Raw genomic sequence first — 19,085 nt, 5'->3', positions numbered from 1 at the left:
TACCTTTTAAGGAAACACAGAAAAAATCTTTTTAAAAATAATCTTCCTTTCTCATATATGTTCAGCTTTTAATCTACCATGTAATTGTCCCTTCATGCTGACACTGCTCACTCAACTTCTCATTCCTGGGAAAATGCTCAAACCTGAAGATGAAGATTAACCAATTAATTGTTCAGATTTTAGTAACAAACAAATTACACAGTTCTTGAAGTGATGTTGCCTAAAGCATCTGAGATCACACTGAGACTGAATTGAGCATTTAATAAAATTTATCTTCTTACTAGAAAATTAATTCTAACAAGGAATATTCTAAACCAGCCATTTAGAAAACATTTTGAGAGGAGTAGATTAGAATTATTCTTCAGCTTGCTTTTAATGAGTTGTGACTGGACACATTAAAGAAGTATTTGCAGCTGGGGGGGGCTGCAGACACTGGATGTTTATATATTCACACAACCCAAGGAGCATTTGCTGGCACAGCAACAGCAGTAACACCTGCAGGCTGAGGTGGCACCTGAGCCCTCTGGTTCTCCAGGACACAAAAACCTTCCTCTGAGGGGAAAAGCAGTGCTCGGAGACAGCAAACTCTGTCTCACAGCTGTGCTGTTATTTCAGCTTCAAATCCCAATCAGCTTTATGGGCTGTTTCTGGAGCACTAGAGCCCACAAAATCAAAGCTTCTTTTCCCATCATCCTGCTACCCTGAAGATGCCCACTGTTCCCCCACAGGGATGGTTTAAGGTTGCCATTTACAAGGTCAGAACAGGTACACCTGATGCAACGTGGGGTTTATTCTCTTTCTTCAGACTTCATTAGTCTTTCTGCTCATGCTGACCTGCTTCTCAGGTTTAGCTCTCAGAACATCACCAGCACCATTGCTGCTGCCACAAATGCACCAACCAGGAGTTTTCAACCAACCATTATCACCAGTCACTCCTAACAGGCAACTTGCACCTCATGACAAAACTTCATTGTCATCATTTTCTCAGTAGGGAAGTATGATTGCACCTTCAGGTTACAAACAAGGAGCTGAAGCACAGAGACTGCAGATGTGCCCACCTTTAGAGCAGATCTCAGTTCAAATCCCAGAATCGTTTGGTTGAAAAAGCCCTTTGAGATCATGGAGTCCAACTGTTCCCAAAGCCCTGCCAAGGCCACCACTGCCCCACGTCCCTCAGCACCATCTCCAGGGCTTGGAAACTCCTCCACAGATGGGGACTCCCCCCCTGCCCTGGGCAGCCTGACCATCAAGCCACATCAAGTGTCCTTTCCTGTTCTCCAGCAGATCCAAAGTTCTGGATGCCCTTCTGAAGTGCACCGTGGAGCAGTTTGTTCTGCGTGCCTAACAGACCTACACCTCCACCTAGAAATTCAGCCTGTGTGATCCTTGGCTGTTCTGCTTCCAGGATCATCTCAAAGTGGGAGAGCCAAGGGACTGAGAAAGCAGATGGTTCTATTTATGGAAATTTAGGTCAACTCAAGCCACTAGCACAGACATGGGCTGAGCCACCAACTCCAGGTAACAACATTGGCCAGAGCTGGTAAATGAACCAACTCTTACACTGACAGCTCAGATCCCACCTTAATCCACTACCATAAAAAGTTCTCCACTTCTGAAAGTTGCACAGGAATCCTAACACTCAGGTGTCACAACAGAGCTCTTTTAGATTCCAGCCTAAACAATGTCTCAGCTCCTAAAGTAAGGATGAAACACCAGTTCAAATGAGAGCCCTTCCAGCCAACTGCCTCTGGTTTGTATTTTAAAAAAGCACTAGGTAAGAGTTTAGCTTCAGAGGGACTTTCATTCTCAATTACTTGCTTCTCTTCCCACACCACAAAAGCCCGAGTATGCAGAGAACATTAGGATGACTATAGTGAGCTTTATGGTCTTAGCACACCACAATCTCTGACCCCACTGAGGAGTCCAAAATGAAACAAGGATCCTCCCTGTATCATCAATGATGTTCTCAAAGTCAAGATCTGAAGCAAAATAACAAGCCAGCAGCTTTCAGAAGTAGATACAAACACAGAAAGATCATTACAAGGACTAGAAAGTAGGGGAGAGGAATAATAAAATCAGTGTAAAGCAAAAAATGTCTGAAGATCCATGCTGCCTGAAATTCTCTTCCTCTTTCCCAATCTCTGAAAACTCAGAAATCAGCTCAGAAAGATTTTTGAAATGGAAAAGATGCACAATACATGGGAACCAGGCCTAAGCAAGAAGTCATTTCTTTCACCTCTCAGCTTGACTTGTGAGAAACAACCACCAAAACTCTAAATCTTCCCCCACTTCCAAAAGACTCCCTTACCAGTTGTAGTCAAACCAAGATGCATAGCTGGGAATAATGATGTGGTTGGTTTGTTCTGTGACATTATCTTCACCTGGATCAATTGACCGACTTTGATCACCTTTGTTGGGATCTTCATCTTCCTGTGCCAGGGACAGAACACAGCAATTAGTAGGTTGCAAGAGACATAACTAACAACTCTCAGGCAGCACAAACTTAGTCAAAACCAAGTGCTTCCCAATCCTGTGCAGATTAAACTTAATTTAGTGCAATCTCTGGTCAGTGAGGAAAATCTCAGGGACCAGAGAAAGTATGACCTGTGTTCCTGAAAATATGGAAGGCAGCACAAGGCCAGAAGGTTGTACAGAGCCTCAAATCCCAGGGACACACTCAATTCTGCAGCACACTGTACCCCTGGGTAATGCAGCCAGCACGAACCCAGAGCACCTTGTGAGCTGTCAGCCTGGCTCTTGCTGCCATCTCCAGTTACTGGCACTGCACCAATATGTAATATTGTCTAAGACAGGTTGTATCTTCTGCCTCTCTCCCCCCATGAACCTTCTTGTTCCTCAATATTACAGGAAATCAGATTCCTTAGTTCTAGTTTCACTGGAAGACACTTGTCAGCAGTACTAGTGTATGCAGAACCGTGTCTCATTACTCTGAATTTTTGCTTGGATAAAGTCACTTTGATCAGCCTTCAAGCTGGTCTTGTGTATTTCCTGCAAATAGGAGATACTAAGTTCAACTTGTAACTCCATGTCCCTGTACCTGCTTCCACTCAGATGGAGAACAGACCCATGAGTTTGCTCCTACAGGGTTGTCAAGACAACAGTGAGCAAGACTTTAAGATTTCCAAGAAGAGGGACAAGTCCTAGGTTACTTTCTGTTGCTTCCCAACAGAAGCCTCCTGTGAACACAAGATGTTCTGCAACTGGAGTTCCAGCACATGCTCATCTCCTTATTCCAAAAGATAAAGGGCACAGAGGGGGTCAGGACACTGACCCCAGCTGCTGTTTGAAAAGACTGTAGGCAACTCAACATTAAGTGGTTTTCTTCACCTGAATTACTACTCCAGACATTTCAGAAAAACAGACTGTTAAAAATAGCTGAGCCCCTAAAGCAAGATCTAAAAGAATCACTGGTGTCAATGACAACTCTTTGGAGGGAATAAATTCCCCCCAGAACAAGGTAACCTTCTAAGTCTATTTAGTGATCTGACAACAGCTATTCAGAAAAGTTCTTCCTCTCCTCATCCCCTCAACTTCTAATACTCTTCTCCTCAAAACACATTCACTAAACACAGGAACAGACCACATACCAAAAACCCAATTCAGCCTAGGACATAAAAGTAAACTTCTTCCAAACTAAACATGGAACAAATGCTAAAGCTCCTGCATGAGTGCCACAACTCTGGGTCATTCTCCACCCAGGAATGGAGAAGTGACACTGAAAATCCTGGATTACCCTGCTGTCATGTTCCTTCCCAGTTAGTTCCCTAACTTGGCAACCTAAGAAAGGTGTTTTGGGGATTTCTGTTTGTGTATCTGTACCCAGGTACCCAACTCACTGCTCCCCAGGCTGATACCTGTGCCTAAAACCTAAAAGAAAGGTTGCTTCCTAGCTATTGGTTTGCATACCTAGAGTTGTCTTCTCCTTGTTTTAAAACCTGAGAAAGGATTTCTGAGCACTTCTGAAAACACATCTAGAGATTGGGTGTATGAACTGAAATAGGGTAGAACTAGAAGTAGGTCAATATGGAGAGAAAGTCAGATTTTCTTCATGATGTTATAACCAAGCCCAGCTTTATGTCTGTGCAGGAGAGCAGCTTATGAACCTCACTGAGATGTGAGCTCTTCTGACCTGCCCGATCAGGCAGCCCTCTTCTTCTAGGCAAGCTGTTAAAAATAGTGCCTGGCACACTAACAATGGAATTAAATACAGAAACTACTCCTGTGACTCTTTTAAAACTACTAGGAAGCCTTTCTGGGGTTTAGATTTATCCCTGAAACCTAAAGAAGCAGCATAAACTCTGAATGATTTTGCATCTGAAAAATGCTCCTTCAACAATGCATCTGTCTCCTCATTCTCCTTTCTACTACACTGGACTTAAACATATCATCTCCAAGTACTTGTAGAATCTTTATAACAGCAAAACAACATTCCCACCAGTGACTAAATGCATCTTATGTCTCAGCTGAAAATCATTACAGCATGAGTTACTGAAGGTGAGATGAAGATCTCAGCTTGTACCAAACTCAGCAAGAAATGGCTACTGTTACCTTTCCTCCAGTTGCCACAGTCTCCTCATCCTGTTCATCTGAAAGGTTAAAATGTTAAGAATTAAACTAAATGAAACTAACTGAAGTGTCTGATTATTCATAAGCCTTGCAACTGCTTAACTGGAAAGGGTATTTCATTTCTTTTGGGAGGGCAGTGAGGAAGAAAGCAAAGGTACAGCAGTCTCCACCTCACACAGGCACTCAGCTACCCCAGGTCAGGGAACAGAAATAAGAATAGAGAGGAAGGATAATCAAATTTTTTTCACACTTAGGAACCCACACCCCCTTACTGCCTCTCCCAGTGCTCTAGTGTAGCCTTGTGTAAGAGGATACAGGACACTCATTTATCCCTCTAATGTCAAAGGCTTAGCAAAGCTGAGGGAACCTGTGAGTCCCCTTGGTTCCAAGCAAAAAAGAATTCTGCCAGGGAAGAGCTTGTGTCATTAAAAAAACCCCTGTATCCAAGGGACCAGCCTTGCAAGTGAAAAAGGGTCCCCCTGCTTCAACTTGAAAACACAGGAAAACTGAATTAATTCAACAAAGGAGCAGAATTACAAGTTTTCTTTTAAAATTGGGAGATATAAAAATATTTTCTGTTGGCCTGCAAGTATAAAATTGAGGGGAGGGGGTGCTGGAGGGGGTGTGTGCTGGGTTTACCAAGGTCTGCTACAGTTCCTCCTTTGACAGGCGTGTTCTCACTGTCTTTCTTTGGGTTCACTGCAAAAGGGAAAAAGATTGAAACTAATGAGTAACCACCAGAAAAGACACAGCTACCCAAGTGAGCATCCTTCTACTATCTTATCAGTAGCCAGTTTTGCTGTCATGCCTTTGCAGTTCAGAAGAGTTCATCTGTGCAGTGGGAGTACAACAGACCTTTTGTTTGATTTCTCTGTCATTTCAAATCTGAAGACAAAGCAGCTTCTATTCATGCAGCTACTGGACTAGGCATGTACTCCCTCCACCTGTGCAACACGTAGCAGCTCTTACATGCCAGTTCAAACCAGGCAAAAACAAAACAGTGTGACACTCAGAAAGGTTTGGTGTCAAGGACTTGATAGAAGAAATTATTTTTCTGAGTTATCTTTACTGAACAGGTTCTGCACAGACCAACACTTCCCAGAGGAGAATTTAGCACTGAAAGCACTGGTGTGTTGTTAGAGTTTCCACCCATTTTGTGAGCTTATCTTGGGTACGTGGCCTACAATCCTTTTCCTCCAGCAAACCCCATCCCCCAAAACATGAAATTCTGTCTAATGGGCAGGAAGAATCCTAAAACAGGTGAAACCAAACATTTAGGTGGATTCTGGCAAACGTATTTCAGAAAGGCCAAGGAAGTAGGACCTGCTGCCCTTCTCAGCCATCACACCCCAACCCCTGACAGATGTAGATGGGCACAGGTCCCACCTGGCCCCACGGCCATGAAGCAATTCCAAGATTTGACAAAATACTTGTGTATTTTTTCAGTGCAGTTTAAGCAAGTTTTAACCTTCAGAAAAGCCAGTGTGTGCATGTTACCATTTTTGGGAAGTACCACTTCTTCTATATTAGGTACTGGTGTGGGATCCTCCATGTCCTTTGTAAGATCTTCTTGCTCATCTTCTTCTTTCTGCCCTCTCCTTTTCCCATATAAGGCTGCTTGTCTACAACAGATCAGACACAAATGCTCTGCCAGCTGCAACTCTCAGGTGTTCTCATCTTGATGTTAGTCTTTGGATATCAGGATTACAGGACTGGCTCAAAGCACTTATGAAGACATCAGTGCTGTAGGAAACGGTGCTGGTGGGGTTAATTAAAAATATCCTCTGCATTACTAGAACAAAGGAAGTTTCAAAAGAAAAGTCTTTCCCACTGTTTCAGGACTGGAGAGCACCACTGTGTATAGATCTTGATCCCAACCCAAAAGTGCCTCCAGCACGTTGGCAGCACTTGGACTCCAGTGAGAGTCAAGGGAGCAGTGACTCAACTCACATCTGTCCCTTTCCAAGTGGCAATAAGAGCATCTGCTGCAGAGAAGAAGAGGCAGCAGAGCCTTCCAAGGCATGGAATGCTGCCTTCTGTAAGGAAAAGGGCCAGATGAAGAACCAAGGCAGAACACCCCCAGGTCTCTCCTTACAGGATCTGACTCCAAGTTTATATTTGGAATTAAAAAGTAATTCTTTTACCTGGACTATTAACTCGTTCTCACTTCAGATGATAAAATTCTAGTCTTGTCTTATCAGAGCCCAACAGGTCTATTAAACAAGACCTGATTTTTTAGCTCAAAAGTGCTCCTCTCCCTATCCAGACATAAACCCTCATAAATAAGCTTTTATTTGGATATAATATTGGCTTTTTTTCTTTTCTTTTTTTTTTTTTTTTTAGGACATCAAACCAGCATTAGGAAAAACCTCTAATCTGCAGTCACAAGTGCAAGTGCTGATGTTGCATTTGAGAGGCAGACCCTGAAACACCTGGCTACAAAGATTAAAACACTCCTCAATTAAATGCAGTCATTTATGGGGCTACACTTCAAAAACTATGCATGTACAACGTGACTGCACTAGCAGAAAGTGGGTTGAGTTATTTTAGAAGCAGCCGAGCAACTTTCCATTGGGCAAGTTCTCCTCTTGATGCAGCAATGAGCCCCATCCCTGGCACAGATAAGTGACAACCCAGCACCAGGTTCTCTCCCTACAGGGGAGTCAGGAAATCATACACTCTGCCCCAGCAAAACCACACGGGTCTACTGCAGAAATAATTGTTCTATTGTATTCTAAGGTGACAGAAGTGAGAGAGGACAGAGATCGCCCCACAAGCGCTTCTTGAAGAAAACTGGCCTCAAATTAAGACTTGGAGACTCACCCTTTCTTCCCTGTCTTCTTTCTGGACTCCACAGGAGTGGGGGGTGGAGAAGGAGAATGCTTCCTCTTCCTTGTGCTTGCTGCTGCTTTCCTGTCTCTCCTCTCCGGGCTACGCACGGGCTGTTGGAGAAGCAAAGCAGTCAGCTCATCCCCAAGGCCAGATACTGCAAGGCTGCAGGCTGCACTCAGCCTGTGCAGGCCAGGCTGGATGGGGCTTGTGCAGCCTGCTCTCGTAGGAGGTGTCTCACTGGGGTGGGAACCTGATGATCTTTAAGGTCCCTTCACCATCCTATGGTTCTATGAATACATCTACAACAGAGAAGCTAAGAGCAGTATCACAACCTGCACTGCATGCAGCTCCTTCCATTTGTCAATGTGAAAACTCCTCATTTTCCTACTGTGCTCTTAGAGCAACATTCAAAGGCTGACGTGTGACTGGTTCACTCCATCAGGAGAGATTTCCCAGTGATTAGCCTGGTCTCAAGGTTGAGCAAATGTGTCTCCAGAATCCTAACTAACTTTGGGAGGCATGTGGGAGGCTGCTCTGGGAAGCATACGAGTATCGGTTAACAAGGATGTTGGTCCAGACAATTCAGAAATCAAATATGAACTGATGCTGTTTCATGCACCCGTGGCTTTGGTCCTGAGAAAGCAGAATGGGTCCTACTTCTTACCATTCCCAGGAAGGGGGAAAACCAAAACTGAAAAGGGACATTTACACTTCTGGATAAAGGACGTACAGCAGAGAAGAGCTAAAACTAAAATATGTTATCAGAGGGACCTCAAACTGTTTAACTGGCCTAATTTTAGCAAGTCTGAGTGCCAAAAAATTTGACTTGTGCAGAGATGTAGTGTCATAGTGAAGTAGGCAGAGAAGCACCTACCTCTTCGTTCTTCATGGAGATTCTCTGTCGAAAACTCACTGATTTCCTGTTCTCATCTACCTCATAGTCCTCCTCATTCATCCATTCATTGAATACATCTGTGTCCAAAATCCACTTGGCATGAACCTAAAGAACAGAACATTTCAACACACTGATGGTTTTTGAAAAAATTACTTCACAACATACCTAGAGGAGTGAAGGAAGCACCTGCAGCTTTGTTACCAGGGTCTGAACTTCAGAGTATACCTTTGTGGTTTCACATATAAAGAGACCACAGTTCCACGAGAGAATACGGTAAGGGATGGACATGCCCATCAGTCTATGAAATGCCAGGTCTGCTCCTCTGTCATTTTTAACCCTCCTGAAGTGCAAAGTCAGTTCTCACAGCTGGAACAGTGGCTCTGTTTTAAGAGCAAGCTTTGGATGCTGAAAACCACCATCAAAATCTCTGACAGATCACCTTGGCAGATACGCTGAGAAATACCCATTGTTCAGCTTAAAAAAGAAAGTTTTAACTAGAATTAACCACTTAGAGGTCTAATATTGTGTGATTCAGTGTGCTGGCCTTCACTTACATAGCATGACTTAGGCCACCAGCTGTGGAATTTCACATCATTTTCTTAGCAATTCTCCTAGCAGCTGGTACCGTGCTGGGTTTTGCCTTTAGTGTGAGAAGGAAGTTGGTAACACACGGATGTTAAGAAAGGTTTTTCCTACATCTAGGACCCTTCCATTTCCCATCTTCTGCTGATGAGCACAGGTGCACAAGGAGCACCAACCAGAAGATCAGGAGGCTACAACCATCAGTAGAAGCTGCAACTTGACAAGGTAAGAACAGTTAACAGACCCTGGATCAAAGGTGATTTCTTGGTCTGGGGTCTTTTAACACCTTATTGGATCCTCTCTGAATGCTTGGGCAGCAGCTTCTCCTTGAACAGCCCATATGGGACCCTCAGCCACCACCTTTTCATCCTCTCATCTCCAAACATCCAGCTGCTGGCAGTGGGTGAGCTCACCCAGGACCTCTGGAGCAGAAGGCACCACAGAGTCAGCATCAAACCCCCCTGAGCAGGCTTAGTGGAAATAGATTTTGCTGCAGCTTTTGGTGGTGTGTGACCTGACCAGAGTAAATCACATGGAAATAAAGAGGGAGCGTGGCCTGGCCAGCATAAAACAGACAGGGATAAATAAAGTGATGGGAAATCCACCCAGCACAGAGGATACCCTTGGCTGAGGTACTAAACACTAGGGAAAGAATTGTTGGCACAGCAAATCTAACAAGAGAGCACACAGAGGTTTTATGCTGAGAAGACCAGCCAGCTGTAAGTACAGGTGAGAAGCTGGCAGAAGGGTGGCCACTGCACAGGACCTTTGACCAGCAGAGACTGGGTTCCCATGACAAAAGGGTCACTGGGATGTTTGGGAAAACAGAGAAAACAGGACAGCAAATGATCCAAATGTGGCCTGTAAGGATGCAGGAGATGGAGCTGCTTGCCAGCCAGGGCTCTGGAACTGAGCAGGAGCCTCTAGAACATGTGGGGAATGGGGGTGACCTGGACTGGAGCAGAGACCTGACAAACATTCTGGGGATTTCTGGGCATGGCTCCTACAGGCCCTGTGAAAATACAGAGCAAGGATGGCACAGAACTTTAACAACAGGCTCGTGATTAGTGTCTTTTGTGGATCAGGCAGCCCCAGCACAGGGAAATACACCAGCCTGGGTGACTGGGAGAAAGTCTGCCAAAGATTCAGAGTGTTGCTGTGTCTGTGTGTGATGGGCATGAGGAACGGTGAAAAGCTGAGCAGGCTAAAGACATGAAAAAAACCAGAAGAGTCCAAGATACATTTACTGGTCATGGCTTTAGCAAGGAATTTAGAAATGAAAGGCAGGGGAGGAAGAAGACCAGATGTAACATCTGAACTAAGACTACGAAAAACAGGAAAGGAAGAAATGCTGGAAAGGAGTGTCATTCCTGTGGGAAAGGACAAGAGGAAGAAACTACTACTGGGCAGATTTGCCCTGGGATGATGACAACAGACTAAGAGAGATTAAATGGGGTGTGTGACACTCCTTGAATTACGTCTCTGCTGCCTGGGCAGCAGCTTCTTCAGTGGTTGGATTGTACCACAAAGACAACAAAAAACACAAAGACTTGGCCAGGTCTTGGAAAGAAAAGATTGACTACCTTGACTTAAACCAGCCCCCTTCAAATACAGTTCTAGTTTACACAGCTGAATAATGAAATTATAGAGCTTCAGCATGACTGACACATAACAGTGTTACAGGTAAATACTTGGAGTAATTAAGCAGTGTTTGAATAGACATCAAGGCTTTCTCTGACCCAAGTCACTCTCTTTTAACTCTGCTGTTCAGGCCAACAGGGTGCACACTGATCATCAGTGCACTGCTACGCATGAAAGAGCAAGTCCAATAAAAGGACAATAAAGCAGTGTTTATGCTGATGACAACTGCTCTCTACTGATCACTTGCAATAAGCTAAATCAGAAAGACAAACCATTTCTGTAGAAAGAAAACCAGTTTTGTAGAGAACCTAAATAAGGCTTCTGATGTTGGTTTGAGTCCTCACAAGATGTTCAACAGATAAAGCACTGACTTCTCCCATCATTATGACACCAGTTAAGAGCAGAATTCCCATTAAATGGAACCTTTCCATAAAGGTGAGCTACAACCCTCAGGGATTCTTTAAACAGCTACTGATCTTCTCAGACTCTTCCACATGGGCTCTAAGTCCAGGGCCAGCTGCATGCACACATCACAGCCCCTTAGCCAGGCCAAGGCTTTGGGCATATTGAGCAAAATCAAGAGACTTGGACTATGCCCTGCACCAGGAGCAGAGAGAAGCTGGTATGTGCAGTGGCACTGAGCTGAGACCAACTCAAGAGCTGCCACAGCAGTGTGACACCAGGGGACAGCAGAGCCCATGGCCACACACAGTCAGCCAGACCACAGCTCCACTTTGAGCCCATTAGCTGAAGCTGCTGGAAATAAAGCTGAGCTTACAATCATGCAAAGAGAAGAGCAAGATTTCAGCTGCACCACAGAGTTCACAAATTCAGATGTGCTCTCCTAAAGAGTCCTCTGAACTTCCCTATTATCAAATCCTAATATTTTTTGGCAATTTCTGGATTGTAGGACAAGATGAACTTCCTGCACACAAAGCATGTTTGAAGCCCTGCAGTACATATGTGTGGGAACCTCACATTTCTAAACTGACAGTTACTTTCTCCAATAATATTCTTCCAAAAACACCCAGCACTTCCCCACTTGCTCCCCTCCCACCTGGCACAACGTCACTGTGCCTCCCCAGCTGCCATCACGTTTCATCCCAGAGACACCTGCCCTTCAGCAGCAGTGGAAGGACTTACCTTTAACACAAAACACCTCAAGTCAGGCCAGAATCAACACGGTCATTTTGGCACCATCAGTCTGTCATTTTCACTCAGAAAATAAAGGATTTTTTTTTTTCAACAATTTGAGGGTTTCCTCCCCAAAGAAACAAAGTGTTTTAGACGTTGCCAGTTATGGCTCCAGAAATATCGCTCTGCTTCTCCTTACCGATGGAAATACAGTCAGTGTTCCCCAGCAACACATTAAAACATCCACCTGGTAGCACCTGAGCAGGAGTGACACCAACACAGTAACATGGGGAGCTGCTGCAGGGAGCCTTACCTTCCAGGGCTTCTCAGGAATGGGAGGATCCTCAATTTCAGCATCTATTTCGTTGGCGTGAACCCAAGTGTCGTAGCTAATGAGAGGAGTCAGAAAAACAAAATTGGTCCCCTGGGCTGTTCATCCCCAAAGAAGAGCAGCAGAAAATATTTACTCAGCAATTTTGACATGTGCAAATCATAGATATAACAGCAAAGAGCTTTTCACTCAGTGAAAAGTCAAAGGAATAGTTGCTGTTTTCTGCTACAGGAACAGGACACACTGAAGAGGGAGGGCTCCAAAGCTTCTCACACACATTTTTAGCTCTCAGAATTTAAAAGCCAGATTCAGCTTAACCCTGCAGATCCCCTCTCTGGATTCAGGGTATAAATGCAGTTTGAGTCACCTCTTCAAACCCTGATACAAAGTTAATTAACTTGTTTCTATTCTTCAGAGTTTAAAGCAAGAGATCCTGGATTCCTAGAAGAAAGGAGTATGCATCCTGTCCTTCCATCCCTGCTGCTGTAGAATCCACTTGTTATTTACACTCACTTTTCCATGTGTCCTTCTCTCAAAAGCCTATTTATAAATACAAAGAAACTACATCCAGTAACTACACCCAGTAATAGCAACAGCCAAAATACTTTGTAATCAACACTAGGCGTGTACTGAGCAACTGGGTGAGTCCCGTGCAAAAAGGTGTATCCAGCATTCCTCAGGTTTGTACAGATATTCATAAATACAGACACACAGACTGAGGGTCAAGACAAACTTGCCTACCCAGGTGATACAAATATAGAAATGTTTAAAGGTTCTTCATCTGTATGAAGAAGAAACTTCAGTGTGATTGTTTGCTCTTTTCCACTGAAACACACTGATGGTTCCTGGGGATTCAGTGCTGGCACAGCAGAGCACACTGCAGTTCCCTCAAAAAGTAATTTAAACAGAAGTCAGTGCTGGGCTACCAATACTTTGAGTTTTCCAGCACCTGGACTCAGAAAGCAGTTATTACCAACACACTGAAGTTACTAACAGCACACACACTATCTTTTAACATCTTCTAACACCTTCCTTGAACATGTGCTTCCAACAGTCACTTGCACTTGAGCAAAGGCAACTTTTCTTTGTCCCAGAAACTTCAACTAGATGATGAGAAGTTCTCCCTTCTGGCTCTGAAGTCTTACCAACTTTATGGAAACGCTCACTTCAAAGTCTGGTTCAATTTGCAACCTCTCTATTGGCTCTGCAGAAAAACAGACTGTCCTTTTCTAACCACACCCAGGGGTCAGTACCACAGATGGGAATGCAGATTTCAGTTTTAAACCATGGATTAAGTCTTTTCATGCTTTGGACACTGAGATAAATGGCAGCAGTGCCACATTACTGCATGGTTATGCTCCAGAAGACAACCTCAGCTTGTCTCATACTATGGACAGCAAGGCAGAGCCATTCAGAATCAAACCATAGGAATGCAAATGTGTATTTGGGTTAAATTTTGAGGTGAGCCAGTGAGCCAGGCCTGAGCCTGCCCCAGCCTCAGAAGAGAGCAGACACAGCACAGCTGGAGCCAGGACATTCCACCACAGAGCACTGCTCTCAATGCAGGCAAGACTCAGTGAGCCAAAGGAGAAGCTTGTTTGAGAACATGGATCTTCCTACTTGCAAGTTTTAATCAAGACTTTTCCTCCAACAAACTTCAGTTTAACATTTGGGGTCTGCTTTCTTCCCCCACCTTTCTTTACCTGTCTGGAAAAAAGCCCCAGTGTACCAGCACCTGCTTGTCTTTTTTCATCACAGGTCTCAACCATTCATCTGCAAAGGGGAAAGAGATTCAGCATCAGGCTCAGGTTATGAACATCAAACACTGCTTTGGTTTTTCTACAGTCTAACAGTGAAGATATTGCAATCAACTCTGATAAAAACCCCCTGCAGTGCAATGACCAGGGCCTGGCTGCCACACTTGCCTGCACTGCCTTTGCCAGGGCTACACATGCATCTGCTCTGCCTGCATTCAACACAGATGTGACATTAGAAAAGTCATGTTAATGCTAAGAATCATTACCTTTCCTTTCCTGGACACAGATTCCTACCCTAACACACTCCAGATTAAGATCCAAAGCAGCTTGTAACAATCATCTGTTTCTCAGCAGAAGCAAGAGGCATTTCTGGCTGACAGGCACACGTTCCCTGCCAGCCCATCTCATCCTGTCTCATTTTCCAGACTCCTTGGGAGTCAGAATGGGACAGAACAACTGCTCCAAGATGACATTCAGTAAAGACACAACAGGGACAGAGAGAGACATGCTCTGATCTGTCACTTTTTCTTAATCCCTCTATGGACAAAAAGCCTAAATTTCTTCTCAGTGGTAAATATTTCCCCTCTGCCTTTTTGCAGCCTTGTTAAACATCAGTATCCCCTCATTAACTTCTTACCCTGATTTGTACTTACTGCAAAAGACCTTCTTCCCGTTATTCAATTCTACTCTCCACAGGTATTTAAAAGAACAACAGAGTTTTGAAGGAAGAATGTCAGGGCACGGGGTGGTGGTGAACCAGATTCATAAAAACTTCCCAGAGCAGCAGAACTTGGGTTTAACTTTCTCCCTTCACAGCTGTGCTAACAAGGGATCCAAGATAACCCAGACTCACTGAGCAGCCCTGCCCCTCGGTTGGTGTGGCAGCAGGGCAGATGCTCAGTCTGACTGTTGCTGTAAAGGTGTTGTTATTCTTAAACTGCACAGGTGTTTTTATTTTTAAACAGCCCCAGTGTAACAGCCCCTGCAGCCCTTGTACTGAGCGTGTGGACTGAAAGAGAAACCCTGAGCGCTTCACCCTGTGTGAAGCTAAACTGCTTGAATTCATGGCTGTTTTCTCACCTCAGTAGAATAATCAGAATTTGGAAGATCTCTAGCTCACCTGCATGGCCACTGACTACCAGACAGAAGGGATTTATTGTGCTCAACCGTTTGCTGAGAACCTGAAGTGGGTAGAAACAAACAGAACCCGCTGTCTAGGCAGGACACAAACAAGGGGACAATTCATCCATGAACAGAAGCTTCCATCTAGTGGCCACCAGATGCCAGAGCACATCAGGTAAAGGTTAATTTTTATCAGTAAAGCTCAGGTTCAACAACGACCCACAAGGCAATTAAATGTATTTAAGATGATAAGATCAAGAGCTGCATTTTGGTGCCACTTGCTGCAGGACACAGGGGTTAAGCTGCTTTTGTGGAGCCTGTGCATCCATCCCCAGGCAGACTGCACTGTAACAAAGCCAACAGTCCCCAGATCAGGTCTACTTGTCATTGCATCCACCTTGCCACACCACATGCCAGGAACATGACAGAGCTTCTCAATTCCTATTTACTTGAGCATCTATCTACCTTCCACACATCCAGGTGACTCCTTACAATGTTTCACTCAACTTTCTGACCCATACTTGGAACCAGATGATCCTTAAGGTCCCTTCCAACTTGAACCATTCTGTGATTCTATGATGCTTACACACTGGGGGACACCAAAGGAGCAACACGAGGAAAAAGATAGTGGTAACTTTAGTTTCAAGCCTCCTACTTTCACTATCCTTCCTTCTAAATGTAAATCAATGTTAATTTATTCAAGTTCTTCCAGACACTTTGCTCTGCTCCCCTTCAGCCTCTAAGTTATTTGGGACAAACTAAGTATCTCTCTGCATTCAGCAATAAATAGTATCTCAATTTCCAGGCCAATCACTGAAGAGCAGTCAGTGTTCTGCATCTGAATCTGAAAATTAACTGCATCAATTAAAAACATGACTGTTACACCCAGTAGTTAGAAGCAGGACACAATGATTTGGAGTTGTTAATCCCAGAAATACTTTTCCAGTAGCTCTCAGGAGCAGGCAAAGCTGTGTCTGTGTGAAAGCTTCCCTAAGTGCTGATGGGATTCAGTGACAAGATTATTTCCCCTAAAAAACTGGAAAGCAACTTTACCATCATCCATTGAGGTAGGACTTGGATAAACATGGTGTGTAGCCTTTGATTTCTCTTCAGTTACTGCTCCCTGTGGGAAAGGTGGAAGAAAAGGAGAAACTGCATCAGAAACCTTCAACACTATCCCAAATTTCTCAGCTGCTTTTTTTACCCACATCCCATGCAACCTAGAAACACTGCAGGGTAATTCCAGTGCAACTACAAAGTGCCAGAAGAAAGCAATTAATGATTTTAAGACTGCTGCCAAATTACTTTGTTGTCTCTTGCTCTTTTCATCTCAAATCCTTTCTCCTCCCAGTTCCTTCTGCCTCAATTCTCATCATAAATTATTCAGCTATCAGCTCATGCAAACCCACTGGTGAATACTTGGTAAGAAAGCATCTGTAGCTTCTTTCCCACCGAGTACACATGTAGGTCCAAAACAATTTCTAAGTATGACAGTTTACATAAGATAAAGTCAAGGGGGAACTTGACTAGAAATGGCTGCCCTGGACAGAACCTCAGTACCCAAGGAAGGCTGCATGTCAAGAGAGAATTAACAGCCCTTCTTTCAAAAGAAGCCTCCTACATCACAGAACAAAGGGAGTTCTCTGGAAATGCACTAACACGATGCCATTGCTTGCCAAATATTCAAACACAGGAATACTTTTTCTTCTTGGTGGTTCAGGGCACCATTTTCTTGTCATGAGAAGCAACACGTTCTTGTGCTTATGTAGCTGCCACGAGCAGTGGCAGATGAGGCACTTTCCCTACATCTGAGTACAGGCCAGAATTATTACTCCTATTAGACCTACATCATCATGCAAGAAAATTCTACTACATATCTGTTAAATAATCATGGGACACTGCTTAGTGTGGCCAGTCAAGAAAACTCTGTCCTGCCCTCACATGGATAAAATAGATGGATTCATATAATCCAGAATATATACAAATATCATACATATATATATATATAAATCCATAAGGATTCTCCCACATGCTGTAGACACCTTCAGTCTCCCAATATGAAGAGTCATCTCCAAGGACAGCAGCAATCCAGCCTGCAGAGGAGTTATTTTCACACAAACTGCTCCAAAACATGTTATTCAAAATTTACATTCCACAAATACTTATCAGATTTATTTAAAGGAATTAAGAGCACATGGGATAAGTTACAGCCAACAAGATGCAAACAACTGACTTGGAAGACAGGATCAGGAGAAGGAGAACTCAAACAGCATGAAGACACACTGCACTATGGCAGCAACATCTGCAGACTACTCTGGGGTCAGGGACTGAAGGGCAAGAGCTCCTACACCCAGAAGAGTTCACAGAGCTGGGGAAAGGGTGAGGGGTGCTCTGAGCAACAGCAAAACATCAAGCTGGAAAGTAAGAAGAAACTAAAAGCTTTCTAAGGGAAAGAATGAACCAAGAACCTGCAAAACGTTTAAGGAACAATAGTGGAAATTCCCCCTTCAGCTATTGGAACTGTTGGAACTGGATGATCTTTAAGCTCCCTTCCAACCCAAACCATTCTATGGTTCTACAATTCAGAGGCAGGTAAAGGAAGAAAGCCTAAAAAGCAGAATTAGGGACAATTTCTTCATATCCCTTTAGAAACAAAGCTGCCTGCTTCAGAGTTCCCATCATTCATGGATATAGCATGCTTTGAGATCCTTTAGGGAAGGAAAATTCAATCAGTAACTCTAATTTAAGCCACAGCAAACATCCTGAGTCAGCTGAATAATTAAGAGTAACTTGTGAAAAACTACAGAACTGAAGTTGAGAAGATGGCTCAGAATCACGACACAGGAAATACATTTAATCTGGAAAAGAAACAGTTCACTCTGGCTACAGCCATCAATTACCAAAACACAAAGAGCTACCAGACCTTCTGGAGTTCACATTCCAGGATATTTCTCTCCAGACAAGTGAAAGGACTGTTCACATTTTTAAAAGATGAAGTTATTAACCTTGTTCAGCTCATCATTTAGTATATTAAGTTACAACAGCAAGATGTTGAATCTCTAGGAAACACAGCACCTACCCAGCCAGAGCCCCTTGTTGCTTGTGTTCTCTTCAGCACAAGCAAGAAAAAAAGCCAAGTGAAATAAATCAAAATAGGCAGTGACCACTTAAAGATGAAAGCTGCTCCTTGTGCTGCCCCCACACAGCTACAACAGCTGCATCACTATGCTCTTTGGTCTCCAGTGTGGACAAACAGGGAGTTTGTTCCTTCAGGTATTCCACATTCCATCAGGGGGGGCTGCCCCAGCCCACTGAGCCACCAGACCTGCTGCTCACTTCAGATGTACTTTTAGAACAGAGTCACGATTCAAGCTCCCCCTGAGGATAACCACTGAGAGCCTTTTACAAACAAGGAACGGCTGAAGCGACTCGTTGCTGCTGCCTGTGGTGTCAGGCACAACCCAGACATAACTCATGCCCTGAACTCAGGCAAACACACTTTATTTAACAACTGACAAAACACCTGTTTCAAGACATGCTGCTCAACAGTTACCTGGTGACGTTTGACAATATCCTTCAGTTTATTGGCCAACTTCAGCTCTATATCTGGAATGAGGTAGATGGTTGGTCTGCTCAGACAGTTGTTCTAGTGGAGAGAAGAGGAAGTTAAGAAATTAGCAGCCCCCCGTGCCATAAATCAGAAAGTTCCCCTTAAAATCACCAGTGCTTCAAACAGCTCAAAAGGAACATGTATCAGCTTGTGACCCAGCACACTAACCAGGTCCAGAAACTCTGACATAGTATTTCCCCTGCCAGGGTCTTCTCCTGGGTTTCTTGTGGCTGTCTGCAGAGCTGCTGTTGGCTCCATCAGAGACATCATAATGGATGAAGGGAACATGACCCCTTTCAACCCAACCCATTCTAAGACAGTGACCCAGCGTAGCTGTTCTCATCTTCCTGCTTTCACATAATCTTTAGTGGAAACCATAATTAAAAAATAATTCTGACAGGCTCTGAAAGACTTTGCTTGAAAGGGAATTTAAGTCCCTGCGTGTCAGTTTCCAAATCTGCATCTGTCCTGCTGCCCTGAAATGCAGATTCATGCATTTCTGCTGTATCTGCAGGCACACAACCTTTTAATACTGATTTTAACATGTATTCTATTATGGGCTGAAACCACCACACCATGGCAAGAGTTTTTCAT

General features: G+C 43.9%; 1 protein-coding gene across 1 annotated transcript in view; it reads right to left on the bottom strand.

The window, feature by feature from the left end:
* The window catches only part of SMARCC1 (SWI/SNF related, matrix associated, actin dependent regulator of chromatin subfamily c member 1), a 92,895-nt gene that overhangs the window by 53,918 nt on the left and 19,892 nt on the right, over positions 1–19,085 (bottom strand). The window contains exons 5-14 of the mRNA XM_051611004.1: positions 18,435–18,527; positions 15,935–16,004; positions 13,706–13,775; positions 11,985–12,060; positions 8,294–8,419; positions 7,411–7,529; positions 6,085–6,209; positions 5,227–5,286; positions 4,570–4,607; positions 2,309–2,430 (exon numbers count right to left, since the gene is read on the bottom strand). Coding sequence (XP_051466964.1) covers positions 2,309–2,430; positions 4,570–4,607; positions 5,227–5,286; positions 6,085–6,209; positions 7,411–7,529; positions 8,294–8,419; positions 11,985–12,060; positions 13,706–13,775; positions 15,935–16,004; positions 18,435–18,527 — 899 coding nt within the window. The remainder of the gene's footprint in view (positions 1–2,308; positions 2,431–4,569; positions 4,608–5,226; positions 5,287–6,084; positions 6,210–7,410; positions 7,530–8,293; positions 8,420–11,984; positions 12,061–13,705; positions 13,776–15,934; positions 16,005–18,434; positions 18,528–19,085) is intronic.

Source organism: Apus apus, chromosome 2 (genome assembly GCF_020740795.1).
Source record: "Apus apus isolate bApuApu2 chromosome 2, bApuApu2.pri.cur, whole genome shotgun sequence".
Classification (NCBI taxonomy): Eukaryota; Metazoa; Chordata; class Aves; order Apodiformes; family Apodidae; genus Apus; species Apus apus.
This window is presented reverse-complemented; position numbering and strand designations above follow the sequence as displayed.